We start from the raw sequence: 25,827 nt of genomic DNA on the forward strand, positions 1-25,827 counted from the left end.
GCCTTTGGATGTTGAGCAATGCTCGCATTTCAGCACAAACACGTCATGATCCTTCTGCAATGGGGTGCCAAGGAGTTTTATGTCTTTCAGTTGCTTCTCAGATACGAACATATAAAAACTGCCACTTAGTGAACAGCTTGATAGACCGCCACTAAGCCCTTTTTATTTATTTTATTTGCATGGTTGGTGTAACGTGCAAAGAGGAGAATATAATTGAGTTGGCAAAGCAGGCGTAGTCTCTCCTCTGGAGACTTAATTTATTAGATTTGGCTTGACGGCGTTCCTGTCTATAGTGCTATTGTTTCAAGTGTTTAAAATATACATAGAGTGGGCTTTGGCTCCACCCAGAGGATGGTGTCGCCTCATAATTAGCTGTTTCGTGTACTATTGTGCACGAGGAGCTATCTTACATCTCAGAAGTACACAGAATGTTCATATATTACATTATAGTCTCATAAATCCATTGTGCACAAAGACAATCGTGGGTTTTGGTTTTTTTTCACTGTCGCAGTCTTTTTAGACGCTTTTTTAGTTCTGATATAAAAATGCATGTTGCCAATGCTCGTCTGTGTCGCTTTCGAGTAAAATGTGGCCTAGCGGCCTACATTGGAAATTTGCAAACCATGTTCAAATTACAGTATATGCTCATCAGACCGCGGTTCTGGGCAAATCACTTAATCTCTAAACTGTGTAAGCAGTCTGCTTCTCTTTGAAAGCTCTCTAATGGCCTCTATCCAAGTCCGCGCTGTATAAAACTCCAAAAACCTATTCTTAGTGGACTAAGTAATTGTGATTGTAGAGAGGCAAACATTTGGGCCATAAACAGCACTTCATGTTCTTTAGAGTGACTCAGCTCACTCCTCCTTGGCCTCCTTTCCAGCAACTTCTTCAAATTACATGGGACAGAAGATTGGTAGAATTATGCATTTTAGCCATGCATTTTAGATTAGCCATTGTTCTCGCTTTCCTGTGGTTCTTACCCCAGGTAGGATTTGTTTGTTGACACTGCTCCCCTATGCTGCTGTGATAGTGAATCAAACGGGACTAGTTCACAGGAGTTTGTGGGAAGTATAATGGGGTTTCTGAAATAAGTGTATAGAATTCAAAAAGGCTTGGTTTCATGCGTTGTTTTTACACTATGATGCAGAGGAACTTATTTAATACTATGTAACCAATAGTCAGGACATGTAAAGGATTTTGAAAGGAGCACCTTTCAACACACTGGCCTTGGGTCCTTATAAAATTTGACCAATCTATCCCTATACATTAACACACATATTGGTATTCATTATTTATCTTCGAAAACTGATGGAAATTAGATAAAATAGATTTGGTGGAGAGCGATGAGGAATTATGATTTAATGGGAATGAGACAAACATGCGATAAAGGATTTTAATGCATGATCTAATGACTTTCTTTGACAGACTCCTTTTGAATTTTCAGAACTTTTTGTGTTTAAACCTGTAATGCATTTTTGCTTTCTTTCACAGTAGTACCTGAATACTTACTTCTAGCTGTAGCTTGCTTACCTTCAGAATATCCCCTAGCCGCCAGACTGGATCTGGAAAACTTCCAAGGAATGCTCCTGGATGTTTTAAGTGATGCCATACAGCAACGCGTTGGCTTCGTTCTTTCCTAGAACTGACAAAGTGGAGCCCCATGTAAGAACCACCACTGCTTGCGTACATCAGTTCCTACCTTTCAGTGCCTTCAAATGCAGGTCTTTTGCTCCACTTCCTTTTTCATCAGTTTTCAAACGTTTTTCAAATTGAATTCCAGTAGGCAAGGGGATGATGTCCACATCTAAGGCTACAGGGATCTAAATCTACTCTTTCCAAAGACGTCAAGTGCTACTTAGGGGTTGATTGAGAATTCCAACAATGTTAAGTGGTTCGCCATCGTCTGGAGGTGGTCCTCGCCTTCCAACAGCCTGTCATTGACGTATGCGAAAATTGAAGATGTGTGGCAACCAACACCATCACTTTTGTGAGCAACCAAGAGGAGCTTATGAGGCCGACTGGAGCACAGCAAACTGAAAATGCTCCTTATTTTACATGAAACTGCTTGTATTGTCTGTGGGACTGCAGAAAGAGTATATGAAAATGGGCACCCTGCAGGCCAAATGCCATCATCCTGGATTCAGGGCAGACTGAACGCGGGCCAGCTTGAGATTTTTGAATCAGTCTTTCCAGAGGAGGGCATTCAGTGGGTGAAGGTCTGATATAGGACGGAGGCCACGTCCTTCTTCTGCGCGAGTAAATAGCAGGAGGAACAACATGTTCCTATTTCCAAGACCAGGGCCCACTTGATGGCATTTTTGAAAAGTTAGACTTGCACCTCTCGCAGTCAAATGGAAAGGTGCTACTTTTTGTGCTGCTGTGATGTGGAAATGAGGTTGCCGTGGGCCAGAAAGGAACGGAAAAGGATAGCCCTCGTGGAGGACCTATTGTTGGATGCGATGGCTTGCCACCCTGGGAATAAGTGTTGGATTCTGCTTCCCTTATTGCGATAGTGTGCTTCAAAGTGTAAGCTTAAGCAGCTTGAAGGCTGATGCTGCAGAGGAGGGGGACTGGGAATATCGAAGCCCTCGGTCACCATTGTTGTGCTTGCCTGATCCCCTTACCAAGCTATGAAAGAACTGGGGAGACTGCTGCTGTGGGGGTGTGGGAGCCTGGTGTAGGATGGGCCTGGCACTGTCAGTACGCCAACCATTTTGAGTAGCCCCTAAAAGGCTTAATCTGGTGAGACAACTTCCTGGCAGGGGTTGAGAGGCCTAAAGAATGCACAGTGGCCCAGCATTCTTTAAAACAGCACAGTCAGCTTCATTGCCACTTCATCAGAAAGGCATATCAATACAGCATGCCTGTGCATCACCTTAAAAACCTTTACATTGCATCCATGCATGATGATGGAACACCACACTGATTCTGCCCACTTGTCCCAAGCAATCCGTAGTATCCAGGCCAGTACGAATTATGGATTTGACGTCATCTTGACCACCCTGCATAATTTAAGCCATATTGGCCCTACATTTTTTCAGAACCACTAGCAAGATCTCGTCAGCCATGTCCCAGAGGGATAAATATATCAGCCTAGTAACCAAACTACGTTAACTGACCTCAAGGGTAGATTGGCCGCAGAGAACCTTAATTTTCCAAATATCTCAATTATGTTTGACTCTGTCAGGGAAAATCATGGGGAATGAATAAGGATTAATTTCGCTGGTGGAAGTTAGGACCACTAAGCTCGCAGGGGTGGGGGGTTGTATAATAAAATCGGGGTCACTAGGTGCTGGTTTGTATCCTCTAGCCACTTGCATGGCCACTGGTGGGCTAGAGCAAGGCTTAGACTTAGCGCCCAAGGGCTTAGTTGAAAGGGAATAAGGGCTCAGTGGAAGCAGGCCCAGGCTGCATAACTCTGTAAGGATGTTTATTTTAACTTCAACAGACGCAGTTGTAGGTCCAGGACCTCAGCAGCATGTCGAAATACCACAGCAACCCTGTATCGGGGAAAGGATCCTGCTCATTGGCCTTCTGTAAATCCCTGTATAAACTATTATCATAACATGGAGGTAAATCCCAATCATCACTGCCGTCATTTTATCAGAACCAAAAAGTTGATGGAGCCTCTATGGGGGCTCAGTGGAATCTCCAATATATAGTGTCCACGTCAGGCTTTACAGTAACCAGGTGTGTCGGACCTCAGTCAGGGATGAAATGGAATCTGCGTCAAGATCAGACAACAGAGTTGGCACAAACTTCCCCTTCAGTGCCTGCATCATTGGGATCTGCATCAATGAAAGAGGGACCGGTGTAGGTCTTGCAGCGGGAATGGAAGTCAGCACAGGAGTTGCGGCTGAACCCGGGACCAGCTGTAGGGCATTATACAGTGACAGGGACTTATCTGCAGGCAGTAACCTGACTGCAAGCCTCTACAGATCCTTGGAACCTGAAGTGTACCAGAGAGAGCCAGAAGGTTGCCAAATATGTGCCGTATGCCTCCTTTAAAAACCTTGACCTGCTGCAACGTCAATATTGGCCCAGGAAACTCGGGGCACATCAGGGCCAACTGTGGAATTGGATCCTAAATTAGGGATGGGGAGCAAGATCGGTTGGCACCTAGATGCCCTTGCGACTTCTCCTTAGAAAGAGAGGTGGGATTAGGTTGAATCCCGCTTTGCTTTCTTATGTGTCCTTTTTTATTTGGACTTCGTCTTACCGGAGGAGTTTAACTGCTTAGAAGATCTGTCCACTCCCTCAACTTGGAGCAGAAGCAGGACTTGTTCAAGGTCTGTGACTTATTTCTATGTTGGGGATGTACAGTTTCACTTTACAGTCATGGATCTTCGTCTGGAGCATGAGGGCACACTCTCATAACTTTGAGCTGTGCAGCAAGCCCAAACACCAAAGGCACGCCATATGCTGTTCTGTCACCTACATTGGTTTTCTACAGTCATGGCATGATTTGAGCACTGTAGTCATAGGTGGGGACTTGTTTCACTTGCACACTGATATTGAATTTGAAAAATTATTGAAAACTGAGAAAAGAAGAGTGGAGCAAAGAATCCACCTTTGAAGAAAGGAACAAATGTCAATACACGGGATGGTGCTTATATGTGGATGCGTCTCCGCTCTGTCACTTCTGAGACATCCCCTCCCCTCGTCCTCAACAGCTTTGGCACATGCCGTACAATGTTGGACAGTAGCTAGGGCTGACTGGTAGTTCATAGGAAGAATACCAGAAATTAATTTGAGGTAGAGTGTTGGCGTACTGACAGTGCCAGGCCCATCCTACACAGTCTTGCCCAGTGTAATGGAGGTCTCAGCCTGTCCATAGACCCAATGGCCATTAGGCCAAGGTTGGGAAGCATAAGTAGCGTTTATGTGCTGTGGCACAATTTCAGCAGTTGTTTCACGAATCAAAGGTCACAGCGCCATAGATCAGGGATGTTGGAGAAACCCCACAGTTCCATACCGCACAGTGCTGCTCTTTGGCCATGTGCTTTGTACACCTCCAAAGCAAGTTGGATCAAGTGGCCACCTTTGTTGAAGGCAAACTAATGGGTGCCCCCAGTGCGCTCGCTCATCTGGTTTCCTAAATGAATGAGATTCCGTCTCCATCTCACATTCTGTGAAAAGTTTATGCCCGAATATGAAAATAGGAGCCCTGGTCAAGAGTAGAAACATTTAAGTTGAAGTTGTTCTTGTTGCACTTGTGTTGTCGAAACATCATTAGCTTAATTTTTGATCTATTGATTGAAAAACTCTTGGGGGGAAAAAAAAAGTCTCCAAAAACTATTTAACATGTTCTGAAGATCAGCCGGCGTTTTTAAGACAACATGAGTGTCATTGACAAACTAGAGTGTTGCCACCTTGGGTCAACCTAGGGCTGGAGCTTCACATGTGCAGGATTTCACATACTCGTCCACCCCATTAATGTCGAGTGAAAATCGCATGGGACATCAGAAGTAATCCTGTCAAACCCCCCCTTAACACTGAAAGCGGTCAATTGGTTTGACCAGCATTGCCCCAACACATCTTTACGAAATTCCCTTCATGAGGGCTGATGAGTAAAATTACAATTCCAACAGGAATACCAATGTCACTTAAAGTAGCCCACAGTAAATGACAGGGAACTTTGTCAAAGGCACACGGTAGTTCAACCACAAGTAGTGGTTGTTCTTTTAGAACCTCACACTTAATCAATCAAAATTAAACCTGAATGCTTGATCTGTTTGGCTCATTTTCTTCCTGAAGCAAGACTGGCAGTAGGATAAGATAGGATAGGGTAATTTTAACGGCCCCAAAGAATGGGGTCTGAAATTTAAAGGTTGGCTGGGATCCCATGGAGGCAGAGGCCTTTCCAGACTTTTGTTTGTTTATGGCTTCCATCACGTCTTTTAGTGAAAAAAGGCTTGGTTCATGGGATCAAGCAAGATACGTATCGTAATATATATATATATATATATATATATATATATATATATATATATATATATCCAGATGGCTGAGCTATCAGAGAATATAACTTATAGAAATGTAAGTGTCATTGATCCTCCATTATACAGGGCTATGTTGAAGAGGTTATATTATTGTGGCCTTATGCTATGATTTTCCAGATGTTCCTTACAGCACAAAGCAATTTATTCCAACTAGCCTTATCCCATTCATACTTGTTGGCCCTTGTGAAAGATTATTAACTATGCCTTTCGGCAACAGTTAGGAGGAATTGGACATCTGAGTTGGATGGGTGTGGGAGGGATAGTTGGGGAGAGTGAGGGTGGGTATGGGGACATGTCTTGATAATAACAGAGGACTCTAATACCGTGCACAAATTTGTATGGGGGCCTTTCGGCTATGATCATTTCATGTGATCCCGTCTTGTTTGATTGTTTTAAAGACGCCTTTGCCAGTTTGCAAGCATTATCGTAACATTGCTGAGATTTGGAGAAGTTTATCTTCCTGCCCAGAATTAGCCAAAATAGTAGTGGTGCTCTACTGCAAGACCACTGTATTGATTCATTGTGAATTGTGGCCAAGAGGAGATTTGTTCATTAGCTAGAATATCCGTAAAGCAGTGGACATCAATGATATGGCATTGGTAGATTATCCTTCATGCCATTTAAACCTCGGACGGAGCAGTGCAGCCTAAAGGCCTTTGCAATTAATGATGCTGGGGGATGGAATGGGAATAGGTTTCAGGGGAGAAGGGAAGCACAAGTGCATCATGGTCGCTTTGTAGCAGTGATTCTATGTGCATATCATGCATTCCAACTCAGTGAAATTTGGACAGAAGGACGTAACCTATTGTAAATGTAAAGTAGCTGTTAAAGGGTGGTCGCCTGGACATGTCTAATTAAAATCTCCCATTACATACATGTAGGTTGTGTGATAGTGTCATCAAGACTAACTGTTACCCTGTTGCTGCGAGATGGCCCAGGTTACTTTCCTTTGAGCGAGGGCTTCCCCATGCCTTGTCTACATCCTTTTTCGCTTTGCAGCTGCCCTCATGAGGTCCAAACGAGGTATTGAAATCCCCTGCAATGATTAACGTCGGGTTACAGCGCGATCTCAGATCTGAGCAATTAGTGTTTGCTCGAAGGTCAAGAGCACTTTTGCAATTTCTCCTCGAGGGACCCCTCTGAAATATGCATTAAAAAGTGCAAATTGTAGGTCGGAGGGAAAAGTTAAGAGCAGGGTTTGAATGTCAGGGTGATTACTGGTGATGACTGTGATCTTGCAGCTCAATGATGTATATGGAGCAAGGTGGATAGACTGCCCAAGCGCCTTCCTTCTAATAACCAGGTGTGTACAGAGAGGGGTTAAAGCCCAGGTGTCCTGGAATAAACATATCTGATGTTTGTTGATAACTTACACCATTTAGCATTGTCAAGGTTACGCACCATACCGGCCGCATTCCACTTAATAATTTGAAACCTGAGCAATTGTGTTCCTTGTCTAAGGGCTGTGAATGATTAACATATAGAGGTGGCGTTGATGCAAATGTGCTAGACACTGTGTTTGGGATACTGAAGTGGTTTGCGTAGTCAAGGAAATAGTTGTTGAAGTTTATATCTGAAAGAAACAGGTTAGTATTAGAATCCTTACCTTAGAATATCCCCAGGCGTCAGTCTGGATCCGGAAACTTTTGCGTAGCAGTACCCCTGCGCGTCGGTAGGTGTCGTCTGCAGGCGTCCCCTGAGGCTCCGCGTCCGTCGTTGGCGTCGTGCGCCGTGATGACGTCGCTGGAGTATATAGACGCCGCCTCCGCGCGCTGACGTCAGTTCTTCTTTTTTCCGCGCCAGTTAGCGCAGATCCGAAGAGCAGTACTCCGGTCTTTTGACCAAAGTTTGTGATTACTATCTAACTCTTAAGGTGCCGGTAGGATGCCCGGTTTTAAGAATTGTGACGGGTGTGTCCGCACGATGTCGGTCACGGACCACCACCGACTCTGCCTCCGGTGCCTGGGCGCGGACCACGACGTGGACTCCTGCGTCGACTGCCGGGCCTTGACGAGTAAGGCTAGACGGGAGCGGTCCCGCAAGCTACTCGAGCTCCGGGACCCGGGAAAGTTCATCAATCGGTTTTTTCACAGTAAATGCATCCAAAGAAAATTATCTCACTGCTCCAATGCATTTCGGGCTAAGGCAAGCCCTTCATCGGGGAGCCTAGTGAATCAGAATAGTCGCGAGTGAAGCTCGCGACTATTCTGATTCACTAGGCTCCCCGATGAAGGGCTTGCCTTAGCCCGAAATGCATTTACTGTGAAAAAACCGATTGATGAACTTTAACAATCGATTGATGAATGATTAAAATTCTCTTTTCGAACTTTCTCTTGGAGTCTCACTTTCACGAGAACCTAATGGAGTGCCCAACATTCAGGGATGTCACCATGGTCTCATGGTGGCACATGATGTATTGATGTCTTCAAAGGGCCACCAGAGTTCTGTGATAGGAGTGGTATGATTGTCGGTTCAATGCATAGGAGATTGGAGGGAGGATATTTGTATTTACATTAAGCTGCCTAGCTTGCCCTACATAGCCACATATGTTATTGCCATGTGGAGGAGTATGTGAATATCCTTGTGCCTCAAGCTTTTGTTTACTCACTGACCCATAAGTCATAGGTGCGTAGATTATATCGTATAACTCAAATGCCTGCTGGGAGCACTGTGGAAAGCAGAAAAGAACCATTTTATTTCACTATCAGATCACAGCCTACTAGAGGGGTTTTAGGGAGCATTAGTGGTAGCAACATGGGATGGAAACTCAACGACTACTTGCTTAACGATCCATCATTTGCTCTTATTTCTAGTACAGTGTCCACATCTGTGAGATTGGATGCACTTACAATAGTTTCGGGTACAGGCAGTAGATAGTAGGAGCAGTGAGGCTGAAAATTAAGAGGGAACTACAAATAGAGCGCACAAAAACATAATCACAGTTGTTAGACTATTGGAACTGGGGAAAAGAAGAATGTGCATTCAACTGTATGTGTTAGAAGTATTATGAGGGAGGTAATAATGTAATGTAGAAATACCAGACAACTCACTTGGCAGCAAGTGTAAGCATTTGTACAACATGAATTCAAGGAACTGAAAGACGCTGAGTAGACTCAAAAACAGCTAAGCAGTAGACGTTCATCTGCTACTACCAACAACAATACAGCAAAGAGAACGGCAGATCAATTGCAAGGAGAAGCTACATCAAAATTATTTCTCTATCATGGCTGTCAGCTGAGGATGGAAAAAAACAGAACTGCTGATGAGGAAGAAAGAAATCCTCTCAAATATTAAAAAGCTTGTAACCAGAAAATCAGTAGGCCCAAAAGGTTTTACTATTGTGTTTTATAACACTTGTGCTTCTAGTCTTCTTGGGCCATTCCTAGAGCTATTTGAGAAACACATTGGGTAACACCTAACAAAAGGAATGCCAAAATCGTAATTCTCTTGATGCCTGTGAGGCCTGGTTCCGATGGTTCTTGTAGGACACTATCTATAGTAAACACAGATTATGAGATATTTGTTGGGATCTTCAGAGTCGATTGTATAACATAATACCCACACTAATTCCTCCAGGCGCAGCCAACTTCATAACAAACTGGAGGCAATGGAATGAAACTCCTCCTTCCACTTGGTCTTGATGAGAAACAGCAGAAACAAATGGTGTTTCCCTCGCTGGACACCGAAAAAGCCTTTGATAGTATTGACTGGATGATCATGAAGGCAGTACTGGTACAAATGCTTTTTAGAGAGGACCTGATAGGCTGGATCCTAGTGGGTTATGATTCACCAAGTGCATCAGTGAGGGTGAGTCAGTGATTGTCAAGCCTATATGCATTTGAAGAGATTAGAAACAGGGATGCTCCCTGCTACCATTACTTTTTGCTCTTTGCATAAAACAATTGGCACAAAGAATTCGAGAGAGCATGCGCTGAGGGAATCACATTGGGAATTGACACATTTAAGCACATGCTATTTGTCAATGACATACTCCTGATCTTCACAATCTTTGTGACATCCTCAGGAAGCTTGCTGCAGGATTTGGACGGATTTCAGGTAGTAGGGAATTTTAAAGTCTATTTAGTAAAGTCAAGGGGCCCTTAATGTCACTGAGCATAAAACAAACCACACCATTCATGTGATCCAGCTCACACATACACTGCTCACCAAGACTTCGACATTGGGGCAACAGCAAGCGAGACGTTATGGAAAAATTATACTGCTCTGTTTACTCAAAGTACTGCTGCAAATTTGGTGAACCTATGCAATATCATGTATCTTATTTTTCAATTGTTGCGACTTTGGCGAAGGAAATTACAACTTCTCCAACGGCTATCACAAAGCTATATCTAGGTGGGAGGAAAGTCAAAAACGAGTTGAGCACAAAGCATATTGCAGCCCTTGGAGGGGGTCTGGGCATTCCAGATATTGATTGCATTCTATTATCAGCATATTCAGCTTTGCTTCTTGGCTGAATGGATGAAGGAGGAGACAGAAAATGGATGGTGTATTTTGGTCCATGCATTAGCTGGTAGACCACTATGGGAACTCCCATGTATGCCAAAACGCCAATGAAGTGGATCTTATTCAAATCCCCAATACTGTATATGATGATGATTTGGGAGAAACTGGATAAGGACAAAGGGGTGCTCATATACTCTTCACTCTTTACACTACTATGGGGGAACATGAACTTCTCAAATGAGAAAAAGTGAACATTCTCTGGGTGTGAAGGGACACTGGATGGTTCGGGCTGTGGGACATGTTTACCAAACGGTGGCAGAAAGCATTTGAAGATTTCAAACAGGAGTATGGGATAAAAGAAGGTGATGATTTTAGACAAGTAAGATATTCAATCCACAGTGAGACATATAGACCTTGCATGGACAGAAAATGCATAATAGTTGAATAAGGGGGCACATCACACAACATCTCTAGATTCTAAAGCGCATTTCAGACCACATGGCTACCTTTCGAGCAGCATGGGTGAAAGAGCAAGGGACTCGTTAGACAGGAAGCGCTTGCAAGACATACTTTTCTGACACATGAATTATGCTAGTCACGGCCAAGGAAAAGAAACAGTGTCCAAAATTCTATATAGAAGACATCACGCACCTGTAAGGCAACCTATAGTAGGCGCCACAAAGGCATACAGCTGCTGGAGAAGGTGCAGTAACAAAGCTACGAAAACACACATACTTTAATCTTTCTACAGGATTTAGGACTTTTGGGAGGAGACTTTAAAAATTGTCACAGAGTTCACAAGTAGTCAAATAGCGAAGTGCCCTGGGGTGATTTTACTGTAGACTCTGCCAGATGTAATGTATGTCTTTGATGACAAAAAGTTTAGCAAAGCAAGAATTATTAGTGATGTTGGGTAAAATGTTGATACCAAGCACAGGAACACGGTTCATTCAGATATCGTCCTTGGTGGAGGTGGAGAAGCTAGCATATAGTATCTATAAGATGGTTGGAGCATTTACAAATATTTGATCCAGCTTGTGAGATACATGGCCAGAGTCCTGCAGAATTGAGCTGTCTTAAGAGACTTTGGGTTGTACACATCACAGACGCCATCTCGAGGGATATATTAATAGAAACATTTTTTTGCTAGCTTAAGCCTCCAGACGTGGAATGTTAATGTATGTCATTACAACACTGAGATCTCTTGAAAAATAAATAAAAATGTGGAACGTAAAATATATTTTTTTAAAAGGAGTGACCCTTCAGCCGATGCACCCTCGCCCTGGCACTAAGTGCGCACATTTTTAGTCGGCTGTGCACATATGATCAGGCATCATGTAATCACTCACAGCCAAAATATTTAGTGGCCTTACACTTTTCCCAAAGCTGTATGCCGAGGCGAGCAATGGCAAAATGAATGGCAATCTAGCAGATCAGTCAGTCAAAAAGCTTTACTATCGGTTAAAAACCATAAAAGCACAACATACAAGATGCAGATAAAAAACATTTAAAATAATATACTACATTCTAGCAGATCAGTAGATTAGAAGGGCTAACTAAAACCCTCTGTATGTATGAAGATATGCGTGTTTATGATTAATTTTGGGGAAAAATTAGTAAAACAAATGTTCTGAGCAGATTTGTTCAAAATGATGGTGACTACATGTTTTATTTAGTAAGGGTGAAGCAGGCTTTAACCTTAGAAATCCACTTCTTTTACACTTTTAGAAGTGTGTTCAGAAAACATGCGGTGGCTAGCAATAACTAATGTAGCCAAGAACTGAAAGATTTTCCTTGTTTCTTCATTAGCTGCCCCATCTTGAGTGCATTCTTTAGCTCAAAATTAAGGGATGGATTGCTGCTTCCCCCTTTATCTTTAGCCATTTTAGAAGGCAAGCGTAATATGAACTGTTGCTGGCCTTATAACTAGCGCCTATTCCCCAGCTTATTGAGGGTTCATACTTTCAAAGTCTGTGGCTGAATTTGTTGCACTGATTTTAAGCAGTGTTGGAGGTGATATTAATATTTGTGGCCCACCGAGGTTGAATTAATTATAACAGTATCTTTGTTTGAACTCATAGCCATGTTTGATTTTGTTTATTAACAGTGTTTTTATTAACATAACTACAAAAAGATGCAATACATTACAGGGCAGAGAATGTACTGGTATCGGTATCCAACATGCAGAACTTATTCAGGCAAACATTTCATTATTATGTTAAGTGCACCTACCCATTTCAAACATAATCATTCCTCTGACCTGGCTCGGCCATGCATCTTGTTTCCAATTAGCCTTGTTTTCTTATGTGTTGTGCCCCAATTACTGTGCGTTCTACGGGGTTCACCTCCCCACTCTTCCTGAGGGTCTATACTCACTCTGCTTTCTAGATAGGATCGGAGGCGGGTTAATATACAGCCTGGTCAAGATATTTGCAGTGATGTATCGGTGCATATGACTGAGTTTTCGTTGCAGTATATCATGCCCTTGATTCAATAGTCTAGTTTTGGTGTTCCCCCTTCCCCAGTGAATAGCTACTACTTCCCGAAAGTCCGTAATTTCTACATATTCCCAAGACAAATGCAAAAAATCTGCGCTTGTTTCCACAATTTAGGTATTTTGGATTCACCCCGAAGACCATCACTTTCAAACCTGCAAGCGTGTAATATGTTCTGTGTAAGAATTTAGAAATGATTAATCTGTGCTTGCAAATAAAGGATATCATTTGTGTCAAATTACAACAAAATCATGATGCGCCTGGTGCATGATAGAGAAAAAAGTTATCAACTTGTTTATTGTGAATAGTTTGCTCAGGGGATACCAGCCCATTCATATAAGAATTTAGTGCCAGATACTACATAGGCTTTGCTAAAAATGGTCGCTATTTGCACACGGACTTTTAGTGAATCCAAAGATGTTTTGTGTACCGAGTAGTATACTAATAGGTCTGTTCATAAAATACTGAATCACAGTACGTTGCAATTCGAACTACCTCATTAATAAGGTAGGTCGCAAATTGCAACCCACTACGATTCTCTGCCATTACAGAGATGGTGGCCTTCACCATGTTTGCAAATCCTGTCAAATATATATGTCTTTTTTATGCAGCTTTTTTTAGGTCTCGGCTGGCGTGGCTGCGCACATGCGCGGCTTGCTCAGCGAGATTTTATGATTTATTTATTTATTTATTTAAGGATTTATAGAGCGCCTGGTGACCCGAGGGCATCCCCGCGCTATAAAACTGTGAATTGGCTAAGAGGGGGGAAGGGAGGAGCGGAACTCATTACTTGGGGAAAAGCAGCGTTTTAAGTTGTTTGCGAAAGCGAAGGTAGCAGGGTTCCAATCGCAGGCTGCGGGGAAGCAGATTCCAGCGAGAGGCTGCCTTTACAGAGAAGCGACGGCCTCCGGTACGTGCCCTCCTAAACTTGGGGACATTCGCCAGTCGTTCATTGTCCGATCGTAGGGACCTCAGGGCCTTGTACGGGGTAACCATTTCTTCCAAGATGGAAGGGCCTTGTCCATTTAGGAGCCTGTGGGCAATGCACAAAGCCTTGAACTCGATCCTCTCTCATACTGGTAACCAATGGAGTGCTTTGAGGGCAGGTCTTGCGGAAGATCTGGAAGGGAAACCCTTTACAGAGGAACTTCTGTAAAGGGCTTTAAGCCCCGCCCCTCTTTCCATTGGCTGGCGTCACCGTTTATGCTGAACGGTGGCAAGCCATTGGAAAAGAGTTTTTGATGACGTAAACTTTTCTCTTTTTGAGACGGCCCACTTGGACGGGCTCCTCTGCTTTACATCTGGCGTAAAAGGTTTCTTATCTTTATGGGGCCATGTGTTTCAAACACATGGCCCCATAAAGACAAGATCTCCTCTTTTACTTTCGAGACCGCGCCATTGTTGTTTCCTTATGTGTCTGGAGTGGATGTGGGTGTGGCGGGTAAGTGCCAGAGCAGCGATGAGTCCATATTCATACGGGTCCCTTGCTGGATTCCCCGGGTCTCACGTGGCGTGGGGGGAAGGGCGGGAGTGTGTTTTAATTACAGAGCACCACCCCCTAGGTTATTCAAAACAGAATACATCGGGCCCTTGCCCTACTATATTAGGGCCCAGCTAGGTGACTCCTGCAGGGGCATGGTGATACCTCGATCTGACCCCCTCCCTATGATCGAGCTACTGGACTGTAAATAAAGACTTGGTGTGAGAACAGTGGGTGCTAGTGCTGCCTGCGCCGTCACCTCTGCGCCTTGAGGGATGGAAGGTGCATAGAGCGCTACATCAGTGATGGCTCCGCCCCCAGGCCGTTAGAGTTGAGGGGAAGCACTCCGCCCCTGAGGAGACTCCACTGCAGTCCTGGCTAAATACATATTTAATTGATTTTAAGTTTTGTGACGCGCCATTCTCGACTTCGGAGCGCTTTACAAGAACGATAAAAATGTATAAGGTACGATTGACAATAAAGAGCACCACATCTCAATCGCAGTCACGTTAAATTGGAAACGACCTCCGTCTCACGATTATCTTCACTATTGGGGAGGAAGGAAAAGGCTTGTTCTGATGGAAGTTGGGGTGCGCCTGGCTGCATTGGATTGTCGCTGCATAGAACATTTGTTTGTCTTTTTGTACATGCTTGTCTCTGTTCTCATGTGTCTGTGTTTTTACCTGAATGCCTGTGTCTGTGGCTTGTGTGCCTTTTTATGCACCCGCATGCTGGTCTATCTGTCCTCATGTGCCTGTGTGTGTATTTACCTGGAGGCCTGTGTTTTATATGTATTTCTATGCATCTGCCAGCTTGTTTGTCTATCTGTTTGCATGTATCGGTTCACCTGGATGTCTGTTTGTGTTAGCTTGTCTGTCTTTTTCTGTTCGCCTGTGGGTGTGTGTGTGTATACTTGCCAATCTGTTCACAAGTGACTGTGTTTACCTGGATTCCTGTGTTTGTAGCTATTAGGCCTGTCTGTGTATTTGTGTATGTGGCTTGTTCCTTGGTAAGTTTGGTTCTGGTTGCCTCTGCGTGGACTTGTGTGCGTATTTCTCTGCGTGATTCTTGGCATGGGTCTGTGTCTGTTCTGTCGGCCTGTGTGTCTCTCTATATGTAGGCCTGTTTGTAAGGTGTCTTTTGCATGTTTGCCTGTTTCTGTATGTTGTTCATTTTTGTTGTTGTTGTGGCAGTATTTGTTTCTGTCGGCCTGTGTGTCTCTCTATATGTAGGTATACGTGAAGTGTGTTTTTTTCCTGCATGTATGCTTGTCAGCATGTGCCCCGGTTTCTGTAGGTGTGCTTCTCTGTCGTTCTGACTGTTTCTGTCTGCCTGTGTGTAGGTCTGTTTTTGCCTGTTTCAATCAATCAGTTTTTGTGAAGCGCTGATTAACCCGTGAAGGTATCTGGCGCTGGCTTTAGTCTTCCATCGAAGCCGGGCTGCCCTGACAGCTGGGGGAGTGGAGGCGGCTGCAATCCCACAGTTGCACGGATTTAATATGCCATCATCCTGGGCAGGAAATCAGGCCCTCTTTGTGCCCGCCTTAAGTGCCTTCTCTTCTTGCTCGCAGCCTCACGGCACCCGCACTTATATGTGGATGTCTGAATTAAGTATTGGTCGTCCCCCGCCTCCTCACTACCGTGTGGCATAGGTCTAAGAGCCACAAGCCTATCTTGCGCCTTCCCAGATACTTCACCAGTAGCCTGGACATTTTAGTTCGAAATGGCATGTGTATAACACTTTCCCACCCCTTGTGAAGTCTGAAGAGATTTGCTGTCACCGAGTCCATTTGTATAGAATAGTTAAAAAACCTTTAGTTGAGGTGGATCCTGTGCTGTGTCTTGTGTGATGCACATAGATTGTGTCCGAGCATGTTGCGCAGACATGCGGTGGCGCATTATGGGAATTATTTGAGGGCATCGTAAATATATTTTGTGGGGTCTGTCCAGAGCAGAAGACACATTAACCACGGGCACGTAAAGTCTACGGCACCAGTAGATGGGTCTGTGGGGTCCCCCCAGGAGCATAAGATACTTCAACCACAGGCACCTGAAGTCTACCCTGCCAGTGTATGGGTCTGTGGAGTCTGTCCAGGAGGATAAGACACGTAAACCACGGGCACCCAAAGTCTACCCCCCAAGATGTGGGACTCTGGGTCTATCCAGGAGCGTGAGGCACGTAAAGTCTACCCCACCTATATATGTCTAGGTCTGGCCAGGAGCGTAAAGCACGTAAACTACGGGCACCTAACGTCTACCCCACAAGATGTGGGTCTCTGGGTCTATCCAGGAGCGTAAGGCACGTAAAGTCTACACCACCTATATATGTCTAGGTCTGTCCAGGAGCGTAAAGCACGTAAACTCCGGGCACCTACTCTACTACTCTCTACTACTCACTTTCTACTACTCACTTTCCTACTTACTCTCTACTACTCACTCTCTACTACTCTCAACTACTCACTCTCTACTACTCTCTACTACTCACAACTACACTACTCACTTTATACCACTCTACTCTCTACTACTCACTCTACTCTCTACTACTCACTCTCTACTACTCTCTACTATCTCTACTACTCACTCTCTACTTGCTACTACTCACTCTCTACTACTCACTCTCTACTACTCACTCTCTACTACTCACTCTACTGCTCACAACTGCTCTCTACTGTTCACAACTATTCTCTACTACTCACTCTATACTACTCTCTACTACTCTACTCTCTACTAATCACTCTCTTCTACTCACTCTCTACTACTCCCTCTACTCTACTACTCTCTACGACTCACTCTGCTCTCTACTACTCACTCTGTACTAACTCTCTACTACTCACTCTACTACTCTCTAGTACTCACTCTCTACTACTCACTCTACTACTCTACTGCTCTCTACTACTCACTCTACTACTCACTCTAATACTCTCTACTACTCTCTACTACTCACTCTCTACTACTCACTCTACACTACTCACTCTACTACTCTCTACTACTCACTGTCTACTACTCTCTACTACTCACTCTCTACTACTACTCTACTACTCACTCTCTACGTTCAATCTCTATGACTCTACTACTCTCTACTACTCACTACTCTACAAATCACTCTCTACTACTCTCTACTACTCACTCTACTACTCCACTACTCTCTCTACTACTCACTACTACTAACTCTCTACTACTCTCTACTCTACAAATCACTCTCTACTACTCTCTCGTACTCACTCTACTCTCTACTACTCCACGACTCTCTCTACTACTCACTACTACTCACTCTCTACTACTCATCCTCTACCACTCACTCTATACTCTCTACTACTCACTCTCTATTCTATCTCTCTACCTCTCTCTGCCTCTCTCTCTACCTCTCTCTACCTCTGTACCTCTCTCTCTGCCTCTACCTCTCTACTCTCTACCTCTCTCTCTGCCTCTCTCTCTACTACTCCCTACTACTCTCTACATCTCTACATCTCTACCTCTTTCTCTCTACCTCTCTCTACCTCTACCTACTTCTTTCTACCTCTCTACGGGCACACATATGCACATATATATGTTTATATATGCATTTATGTATATGTATGTGTGTATATATACATACATATAAAAAATATATATACATCTGCATATCTACATAAAGACAAATATAAATGCATGCATATATATATATGCATACATATGCATGTTATGTACATGAACGTTGAAAAACACTAATAAAAGCAAAGCTAAAAAGCCACCTAATTATAAACCGAATTGCTTTAACTTTTACAAAGCCGCGACCTGTTGCATTTTTAATGCTTGTTTTTGTTGTAAAGAATAATGAGATGTGTTTACAAAAAAGGGAAACGTTTGTAAAAAAAAAAACAATATTTTTAAGTAGGCAGTGGTTCCATGTCTACTCCTTTGACCATTGACAAAGGGGAAGGGGTCTCCTGGAGACCCATTCCCGTATGTGAACGAGGTATCATCTCCTTTGAGGTGTTGGTAAAATGTGAATGTTTAGCAGCCACACTTCGGTTATTAAACATGAATACATACCATAAAGAATCACTGATTGGTATGGACACCCTTAACATGCCCCTTATAAATAGTAATTCTTTATGATTTAAATAATCCATTTAGCGATTCATGGGACTGTGTGTCTTGAACAATGTTTTAAGGATGATACCTGCTTTTCTTATCTCTCTCGACATAACAAACCTGAAACATATTTTGCTTTCAAGTCAGTTTATTTATTTATTTATTTATTTAATTTCTTTATTGGTATTTTTAACATATATACAGCACCCAACATTTAACATGTATCACATCGCATTTGTATTTACAGGGGTGGCAGCCCATGCGGCTGAGCTTATCGATGTACAGTACTCCCATAGTGCCCATGACCTGACCCGTCGCTGCAGCTCTTCAATCCCACATATAACATACAACAAATAGACATAAAATCCTTGGCGCTGGGACCTAGGCGTAGTCGTCCGGTTGGCCGGGGTTATATCAAGTGTGTACTCTTGACCGGCCCCATGACCCGCTTTCTACTCTGACAGAAAAAAAGAAGAGGGGGGAAGCGGGGAGGGTTGGGGGGGGGGCGGGGGGGGATGACCCGCTCTTGCGCTTTGGAGTGGATATGGACCCTTCAGTAGTTTTTGGCTAGGAGAATCAGGGGGGCTCGTAGGTACCAGGAACTTGTCCAAGGAAGCCCACAAACCCCTACTGGGGTTTCTCCAAGGTGTGTTACGTAAGGCTGTTGTGTCGGCTCCTCTTAGGTAGATCACCCAATTGAGCCACCCCTTGAACGTGGCTTTCGAGGTGTCCTTCCAGTTGGTGAGTACTATCTTGACTGCTGCCGTTTGTAAGAAGTCAAGGAGATACCTGTCCTGTTGTGAGTTCCCCATAATTGTGTTACCTTTATGCTGTCGAAGATGAGGTGTGCCAGGTCTCCCTGTTCTCTATCGCAGTTCCAGCAGCGGTCATTTTCCCTCAGCCCTACGGCCGCTAATCTAGCTGGGGTTCAATAGGTCTTGTGTAGAAGCCAGGGGAGATCATATGTTTCGATGGGGACATCCAAAGGGTGTGTCTCTCCTGTTCGCCGAGTGCGGAGTCTAGGTGTGATTCCCAGTGTCTGGTGTTTTTAAGAATGGGGCTGTTCTTTTGTGTTTGCTTGTCCACGTTGAGGAGTGTTATTGGATCAACATTGTTTAGTATGGCTCTCTCTATCTTGATTTATGAGAGGGACAGTGGTTCAGAGGAGGCCTAATTAGGTCCAGTAACACAAGGTTAAATATTATTTTGTCTAATGAATAAACGTTACGCACCCTTGTCACTTATGTGAGCTCCTGAACGTATTTGTGTAAATACTAATCTGCATATTACTGTCATTAAATATATACATGTTGCCCTATGAATGCTGCTCCCCAAGCGATTTATTCATTAGACAAAATAATATTTAACCTTGTGTTACTGGACCTAATTAGGCCTCCTCTGAACCACTGTCCCTCTCATAAATATTGAACCCCGGGTTCATTTAACGGGGTACCCTTGTTTCCAAAACCTACCCTCTCTATCTTGAGCCAGACCGGAGTGTAATCCTTGTTCGGCAGGATCCAGTACATTCCCTGTCTCGCTATAAATGCTATTTGAAATGTTCTAAAATCTGCCCGGTTCAGGCCTCCTAGTTTCTTATCTAGTTTTAGTTTTTTCAGGCTTATTCTTGTTTTTTTGCCTTGCCATAGGAATTTCTTTATCAGTCTGTCCGCTTTACGGTGGAAATCGTCTGTGAGTGTGAGGGGGAACATTCCTGCCAGGTAGTTGCTCACCTGGGTGATCATCATCTTTATTGTGTCTATCCTCCCCACCATGTTATGAATTTGGGCGACCAGGATTCCAGGAGCCTTTTTATCTTTTCTAGGGTTAGTTTCTCGTTATGATCGAGAATGGTTTTGAGGCTCTTGCCGAACTGGATCCCTAGGTACTTGATGAATTTGGGTTGCCAGACTAATCCTGAGCCGTTGATTGCTTCACTGGTGGTGTGTACGTTTAGTGGCATACACTGACTTGTCTCGGTCTAGTTTGTAGCCTGATAGGGCGGAGTAGTTGCCTATGGTGTTCATGAGAGCAGCGATAGAGGTTTTTGGGTTCTCTGTGATTATGAGGATGTCGTCCGCATACGCTGCAAGTTTGGCTGTGGTTTCATTGATGGTGATTCCCGACATATCTCTATTGGCTACAAAGTCTCTGATCAGGGTTTCTAGCGCCAGTAGGAACAACGCCGGGGACAGGGGGCAACCCTGTCTTGTCCCTCATTGAAGGTTGAATTGGTCAGAGACTGCTCCATTGATAGCTATCTGTGCCCTGGGATTTGTATACATTGCCATCACTTTTTTCGTGTAGTTATCACCCAGGTTATACGCCCTCATACACTGCTCTAGGAAGTGCCAGGACACTCTGTTGAACGCTTTCTCCGCGTCTAGCATGATTGCCACCGCCGGCTTGTCGGACTTGGCTGACTGTTCCAGAACGTGGCACAGGAGTCTTGTGTTGTCATGGGACATAAACTTCTTCATGAAGCCTACCTGTGCATTGCTTATCAGTTGAGGGAGTACCTTATTAAGCCTTGTGGCTAGGATTTTGGCATAGATTTTACAATCTATGTTAATGAGAGAGATAGGCCTGTAGTTTTGGGATCGCAGCGCTTCCTTGCCTTCTTTGGGGATAACGATTATGTTCGCTTCTGCCATTGATTTAGTCCGGCAGACTCGCAGTAGTTAAAGACTTTTTTCATAGTTGGGATTAGAAGTGTGCGAAAGCTTTTGTAAAAGGCCTTTCGGAGCCCAGATGGATACACGATCCATCTGGGACCGACGCCTTGTTATCCTTAAGAGATTTAATCGCCTGCTCAATTTCGGATGTATTTTTTTCCCTACCTAGTGCCTGTGCTTCGGTGCTCGATATCTTGGGAAGGTTTAGTCTGTCCAGGTATTCGGAACACCCATCCTGGTCTAGTGTGTCGTCCCTTTTGTATAGCTCCTGATAGAACTCACTGAATGTATGCAGGATATCTTTGTGATGGGTGTGCGTGTTATTGTGTGCGTCCGTGATGGATGAGATTGTGTGATGTCTTTGTTTATGCTTCAGGTAAGAGGCTAGGATTTTCCCTGCTTTGTTTGCCTCGCACAGGTTAATTTGTTTGTATTTGTTTATCCACAGACCGTCCCACTCACTCAGTATCTTGTTGTATTCGTATTTTTTTCCTGTCAACTCTTTTAGGGTGTTATGGTTATTGGTGTCCTTGATGTGGGACGTTTCTAGGCCTTTGATGTCCTTCTCTAGTTGCTCTAATTGTGTGCCTTAGCTTTCTCATTCCGTGTGACTTTGATCTCTATGAGTGTCCCCCTGAGTGTCGCCTTAAGTGCACTTAAGTTCGTTCTAATTGCTCCTTGCCGGACACGGTTGCGGGGGGGTATCACCTTAGTATGCTTGCACTGACCTTCGGTTAGCAGTTTTGCGATCCAGCCTCCGTCTGCGCCTTAGCTCTCACACCACCGCATCGCCCAGACCACGGGTCCCGGGAGCCATCTTGGGGGATCGCACAGTCTTCGTGTCAGCTACCTCCGAAATCCTCATTTTCTATCCTACAGCCCCAATCGATTGACCCTCGTTCAGCACATCTACTGCTCTGGCAATTCCGATTTCTTTTGGGGTGGTTCTTTTTTATGCTTGTGTGGTGCTTGCATGTGTAAGTCTCTCTTTATCCCAGGGTGTGGCGGAGCGCTGGACTCAGGCAACTTTTCCCATTGCCGTCCAAGCCACGCCCCCCAGTTTTTTGTTTATGACTGTTTATTGAGTTCTATCAGTTTTGCAGCGTGTGAATCGAATCTCTGTAAAACTAATACAACTCAATAAACAGTAATAACAAAAAAGCATTTTATTTCAGTAACTTTTAATTACATTTTTTTCTCTCTAATGTGTCCTTTATTGTGTTTATCCCTTGCCCCTTTTCCGAATATGTAGTTGCGCCTGCGTGTTCATTCCACCCACTCTTCCTGTCTCTAATTACCCCAGTTGCTGCCGTTCTTTCTTCCTGCATCCTCCTGCCACGCTCTCTATAGTATACACTACCTTTCTCATTACCTATGTACAGTGTGCGTAAATACAGTCAGTGACCTATACATTGCTTTTCATGCCACAACTAAATAGAACATGCTTTATTGATGATTTTAAACCATGGAATTGTTTTCTCCAATGTTTGCTTATATATATATGCTATCTTGCAAACAAAGTGTAGCTGTGCTATGGCCTTTAAAAACAAGGCTGTTTTTCCAATTGTGATTTTAAATCGAGTTTTTCTGTTTTGTTTTTAGATGAAATCAAAGACGAGACTGGAAAACAAAGGTATGTTGTACTTGTTTTTGTGTCCTGTTCAGTAATTCTATTCCCTTGGGTAAAGATTAATTGGACTACCTGTCAGGCCTATCAAAGATGAGCACAGTGTTCCTGCAGAGCAGTATATTTTAGCATGCATCCAGTGTTTGCACCAGACCAACCTGTACATATGATGTCGGTGGTAACCACTTAACCTATTTACAGAAGAGTTCATGAACATTTTTTTAAGTTATTAGGCTCTGATGTGGTATGCAAATCATTTTTTTAATATTACATTTAACAGTCAAGAAAACCATCACACAGTTCCAGGTTATTTTATCATTGCATATATTATTCTCCACTTTGAAAAAAGGCTTTTGATATAAACTAATTTGCCTCGGGAGATGTTTGGTATGAAAAATATGCATTGCTTTGAGGCTCAAATGTACAAAAAATCCTCATTATAACTAAGTTCACCTGAGTTATTTTCTCAAGACGTACTACGGTGATTTATTTATTTATTTATAAAGTTTTATATATAACACGGTACATTTCACACCAGCATAATGTTTACTTGCCGTTCTAAATACTTAAAGGGTTCAAACCGCGGCCATTAATTCTCAAATGAATGTATGAAATAAATGCGGAAATCATTACATACGGCTGAATATGTAGAGTTAATTTCGTAATTTCTGAAGCGAAACAAAGTTGGTGTGGAGCCTCACAGCTCCACCTACCTGCATGCAGGAGTACTGATTTACAGTTTTTCCTGATCCTGACTGGCGGTTTGTGAATATTCCCAAGGTGAGATTAGATAGAGTATCCAGCACAAAGAGGGCAAGTGAAGGTAAGTAACTTGTTCTGTTCACCTGAGCAATATTCAGTATTCATAAAATTGGATGGTATCTGGGGGTGCATTTTTTTCCTTTTGCCAGAGTAAGCAGTTTTGAACTTCTGAAAATTCGTGTGTTCCTAAAGTGGTTTATGACCAAGCAGTAGAGCATCAGAAAGTTTTGTTCTTGGCGTGCTAGTATCCCACTGTTGCCCCTTTATGAAACTTTCCATCTTTAGTACCACCAGAAAATATCACTGCTTAATCTCATTGATCCTCCTGGTCTATAACAAGAAAAATATATTTTCAGATATTCCCGCCAACATCCTGAGATTTATTGCTCAGCAGGTTAGAAACAGTGTCTTGAAGTCAAGCAGGAATTGCTGCAGCAATGGTTCTTTGACTCTGGAACGGGGCAGAACAGGCCACACGCCAGTTGTCATCCGTGTACAACTAGTGCATGAGGCTGAAGTACTTATTAACTCCAAGGAGTGGATTCCTGTAGGTAAAAAGAGACCAACAAAAATTCCTGGGGAATGGAATTGTCAAATGTCTGGCTGAGAGGGAAGAATGGACTGGCATATGTTTAGGAAATATTTGAACTAGGTAAAGAAAAGGCCTGAAATACAGTGATCATCTCTTAAGCTCTCAAGGAGTACCCAATCATTGACTCTGTAAGACTAGAACTAGATCAGCTGCCCGTTTAGAATGGAAGATCTTGCGAAAGAAAACATTTGTGTACCATTCAAATGCTGATTTCCCTGCTCCCAACCCTCTGTAAAGAGGGTAGAGCAAACTGCGTGCACATTGATACTTTGGCCATTTTCTTGATATGACCAACGCGTATAAGTGCTGTACTAACTGTGCTAAGTTCTTATAGTGTCAAATCGTAGTATTGCAGTTTTTCAGAGAAGTGAAAGTTACACCCATCGAAAGGTGTTCAGCCCCATTAGCACCATGGAAGCTCTGCTGAGAGTTGACAGTAGAGTCCCATCAAAACTATTGCAGATCTACTTAGAAGTCATGCGCCGGACGTCTGCTGATAAGTGCTGTAGTGTCCCATTAAAGCATGGTAGTCCTGACAGGAAGTGCTGCTGATGTCTCATTGGAAAAATAGCAGACCTGATGAGGAATTGCAAAGAACGCAGTCTGCAGTAATAATAATGTCTTATACTTGAGGCAACTCTCTTAAAATGTGCTCTCTGAAATAATGAAACTGAAATAAACACATAAGCATTGTAGCAGAGCCTTTTTAGGTCTAGCCTGCCAGAAAGTTCGAGCTGTCTGGTAGCGAAAAGACATATTGTCAGCTTAAAGTGTGCTTAGAGCCCATCCATTGTTCACCATTGGTTGACTCTGTTATCAAATTCATTTGCTTACCTTTTATTGGTTAGCCTGTCTGGGGTCTCCTTCCTCGTCTTGTGTTTGCCTCTTCCCCTGAAGCTAAGCATCATTACTTGTATCCTTCTGCTTAATTCTCAGGCACTGCTTTTTTCTTTGTGGTTAACACGCTTATGAGAGTGCATATGTTTTCCAGCTGTCTTTTTCTTGTGCTTTTATTACCTCCCCAGTCCGCTTCGGTGTTGCTCTCTCTTGCTTGTGTGCTCCCAATCCCTTTCTGCATTGCACTTGTGCTTGTGTGCTTCCCCCACTTTGATTTCTTGTTCGTGTGCTTCTCCCTTGAGTGCTGCTGGTCCCTCCGACCCACCCGCTCCCCTGTCCCTTCCCCTTTCCTGTCCCTTCCCCTTTCCTGTCCCTTCCCCTTTGCTGCTCCCTTCCCCTTTGCTGCTCCCTCCCCTTTGCTGCCTTCTCCTCATTGCTGCCCTCTCACCTGCCCACTTACCGTTGCTGCCGTCTTCATTTATTTGCTTATTTATTTATTTTACAAGCGACCAAGCAGAACATTGATGCTGGCCTGTCTGACTTAATGCCTTAAAAGCGGTTTTGTGCTACTTCTATTTTGCTTTTGCACTACTTTTTCTTTTACTTTTTAAATTTACCAATCCATCTTGGATTGCTAAATAAAAAATAAAAATGTGACCTTCATTGTATAGATACGCATGCGTAGTAAAGCATGCCCACACCTACAAAATGAGGTGGCTGCATTATTGTATATATATATATATATATATATATATATATATATATATATATATATATATATATATATATATATATATATATATATATATATTGTTTAGCT

General features: G+C 43.4%; 1 protein-coding gene across 1 annotated transcript in view; it reads left to right on the top strand.

Annotated features, from left to right (window-relative positions):
* Positions 1-25,827, top strand: part of ARFGEF1 (ARF guanine nucleotide exchange factor 1) — a 972,411-nt gene that overhangs the window by 198,222 nt on the left and 748,362 nt on the right. Inside the window, exon 2 of the mRNA XM_078687191.1 lies at positions 22,792-22,822. Within this exon, the coding sequence (XP_078543317.1) occupies positions 22,792-22,822 (31 nt within the window). The remainder of the gene's footprint in view (positions 1-22,791; positions 22,823-25,827) is intronic.

The sequence above is a fragment of the Lissotriton helveticus genome, chromosome 4_1 (assembly GCF_964261635.1).
Source record: "Lissotriton helveticus chromosome 4_1, aLisHel1.1, whole genome shotgun sequence".
Classification (NCBI taxonomy): domain Eukaryota; kingdom Metazoa; phylum Chordata; class Amphibia; order Caudata; family Salamandridae; genus Lissotriton; species Lissotriton helveticus.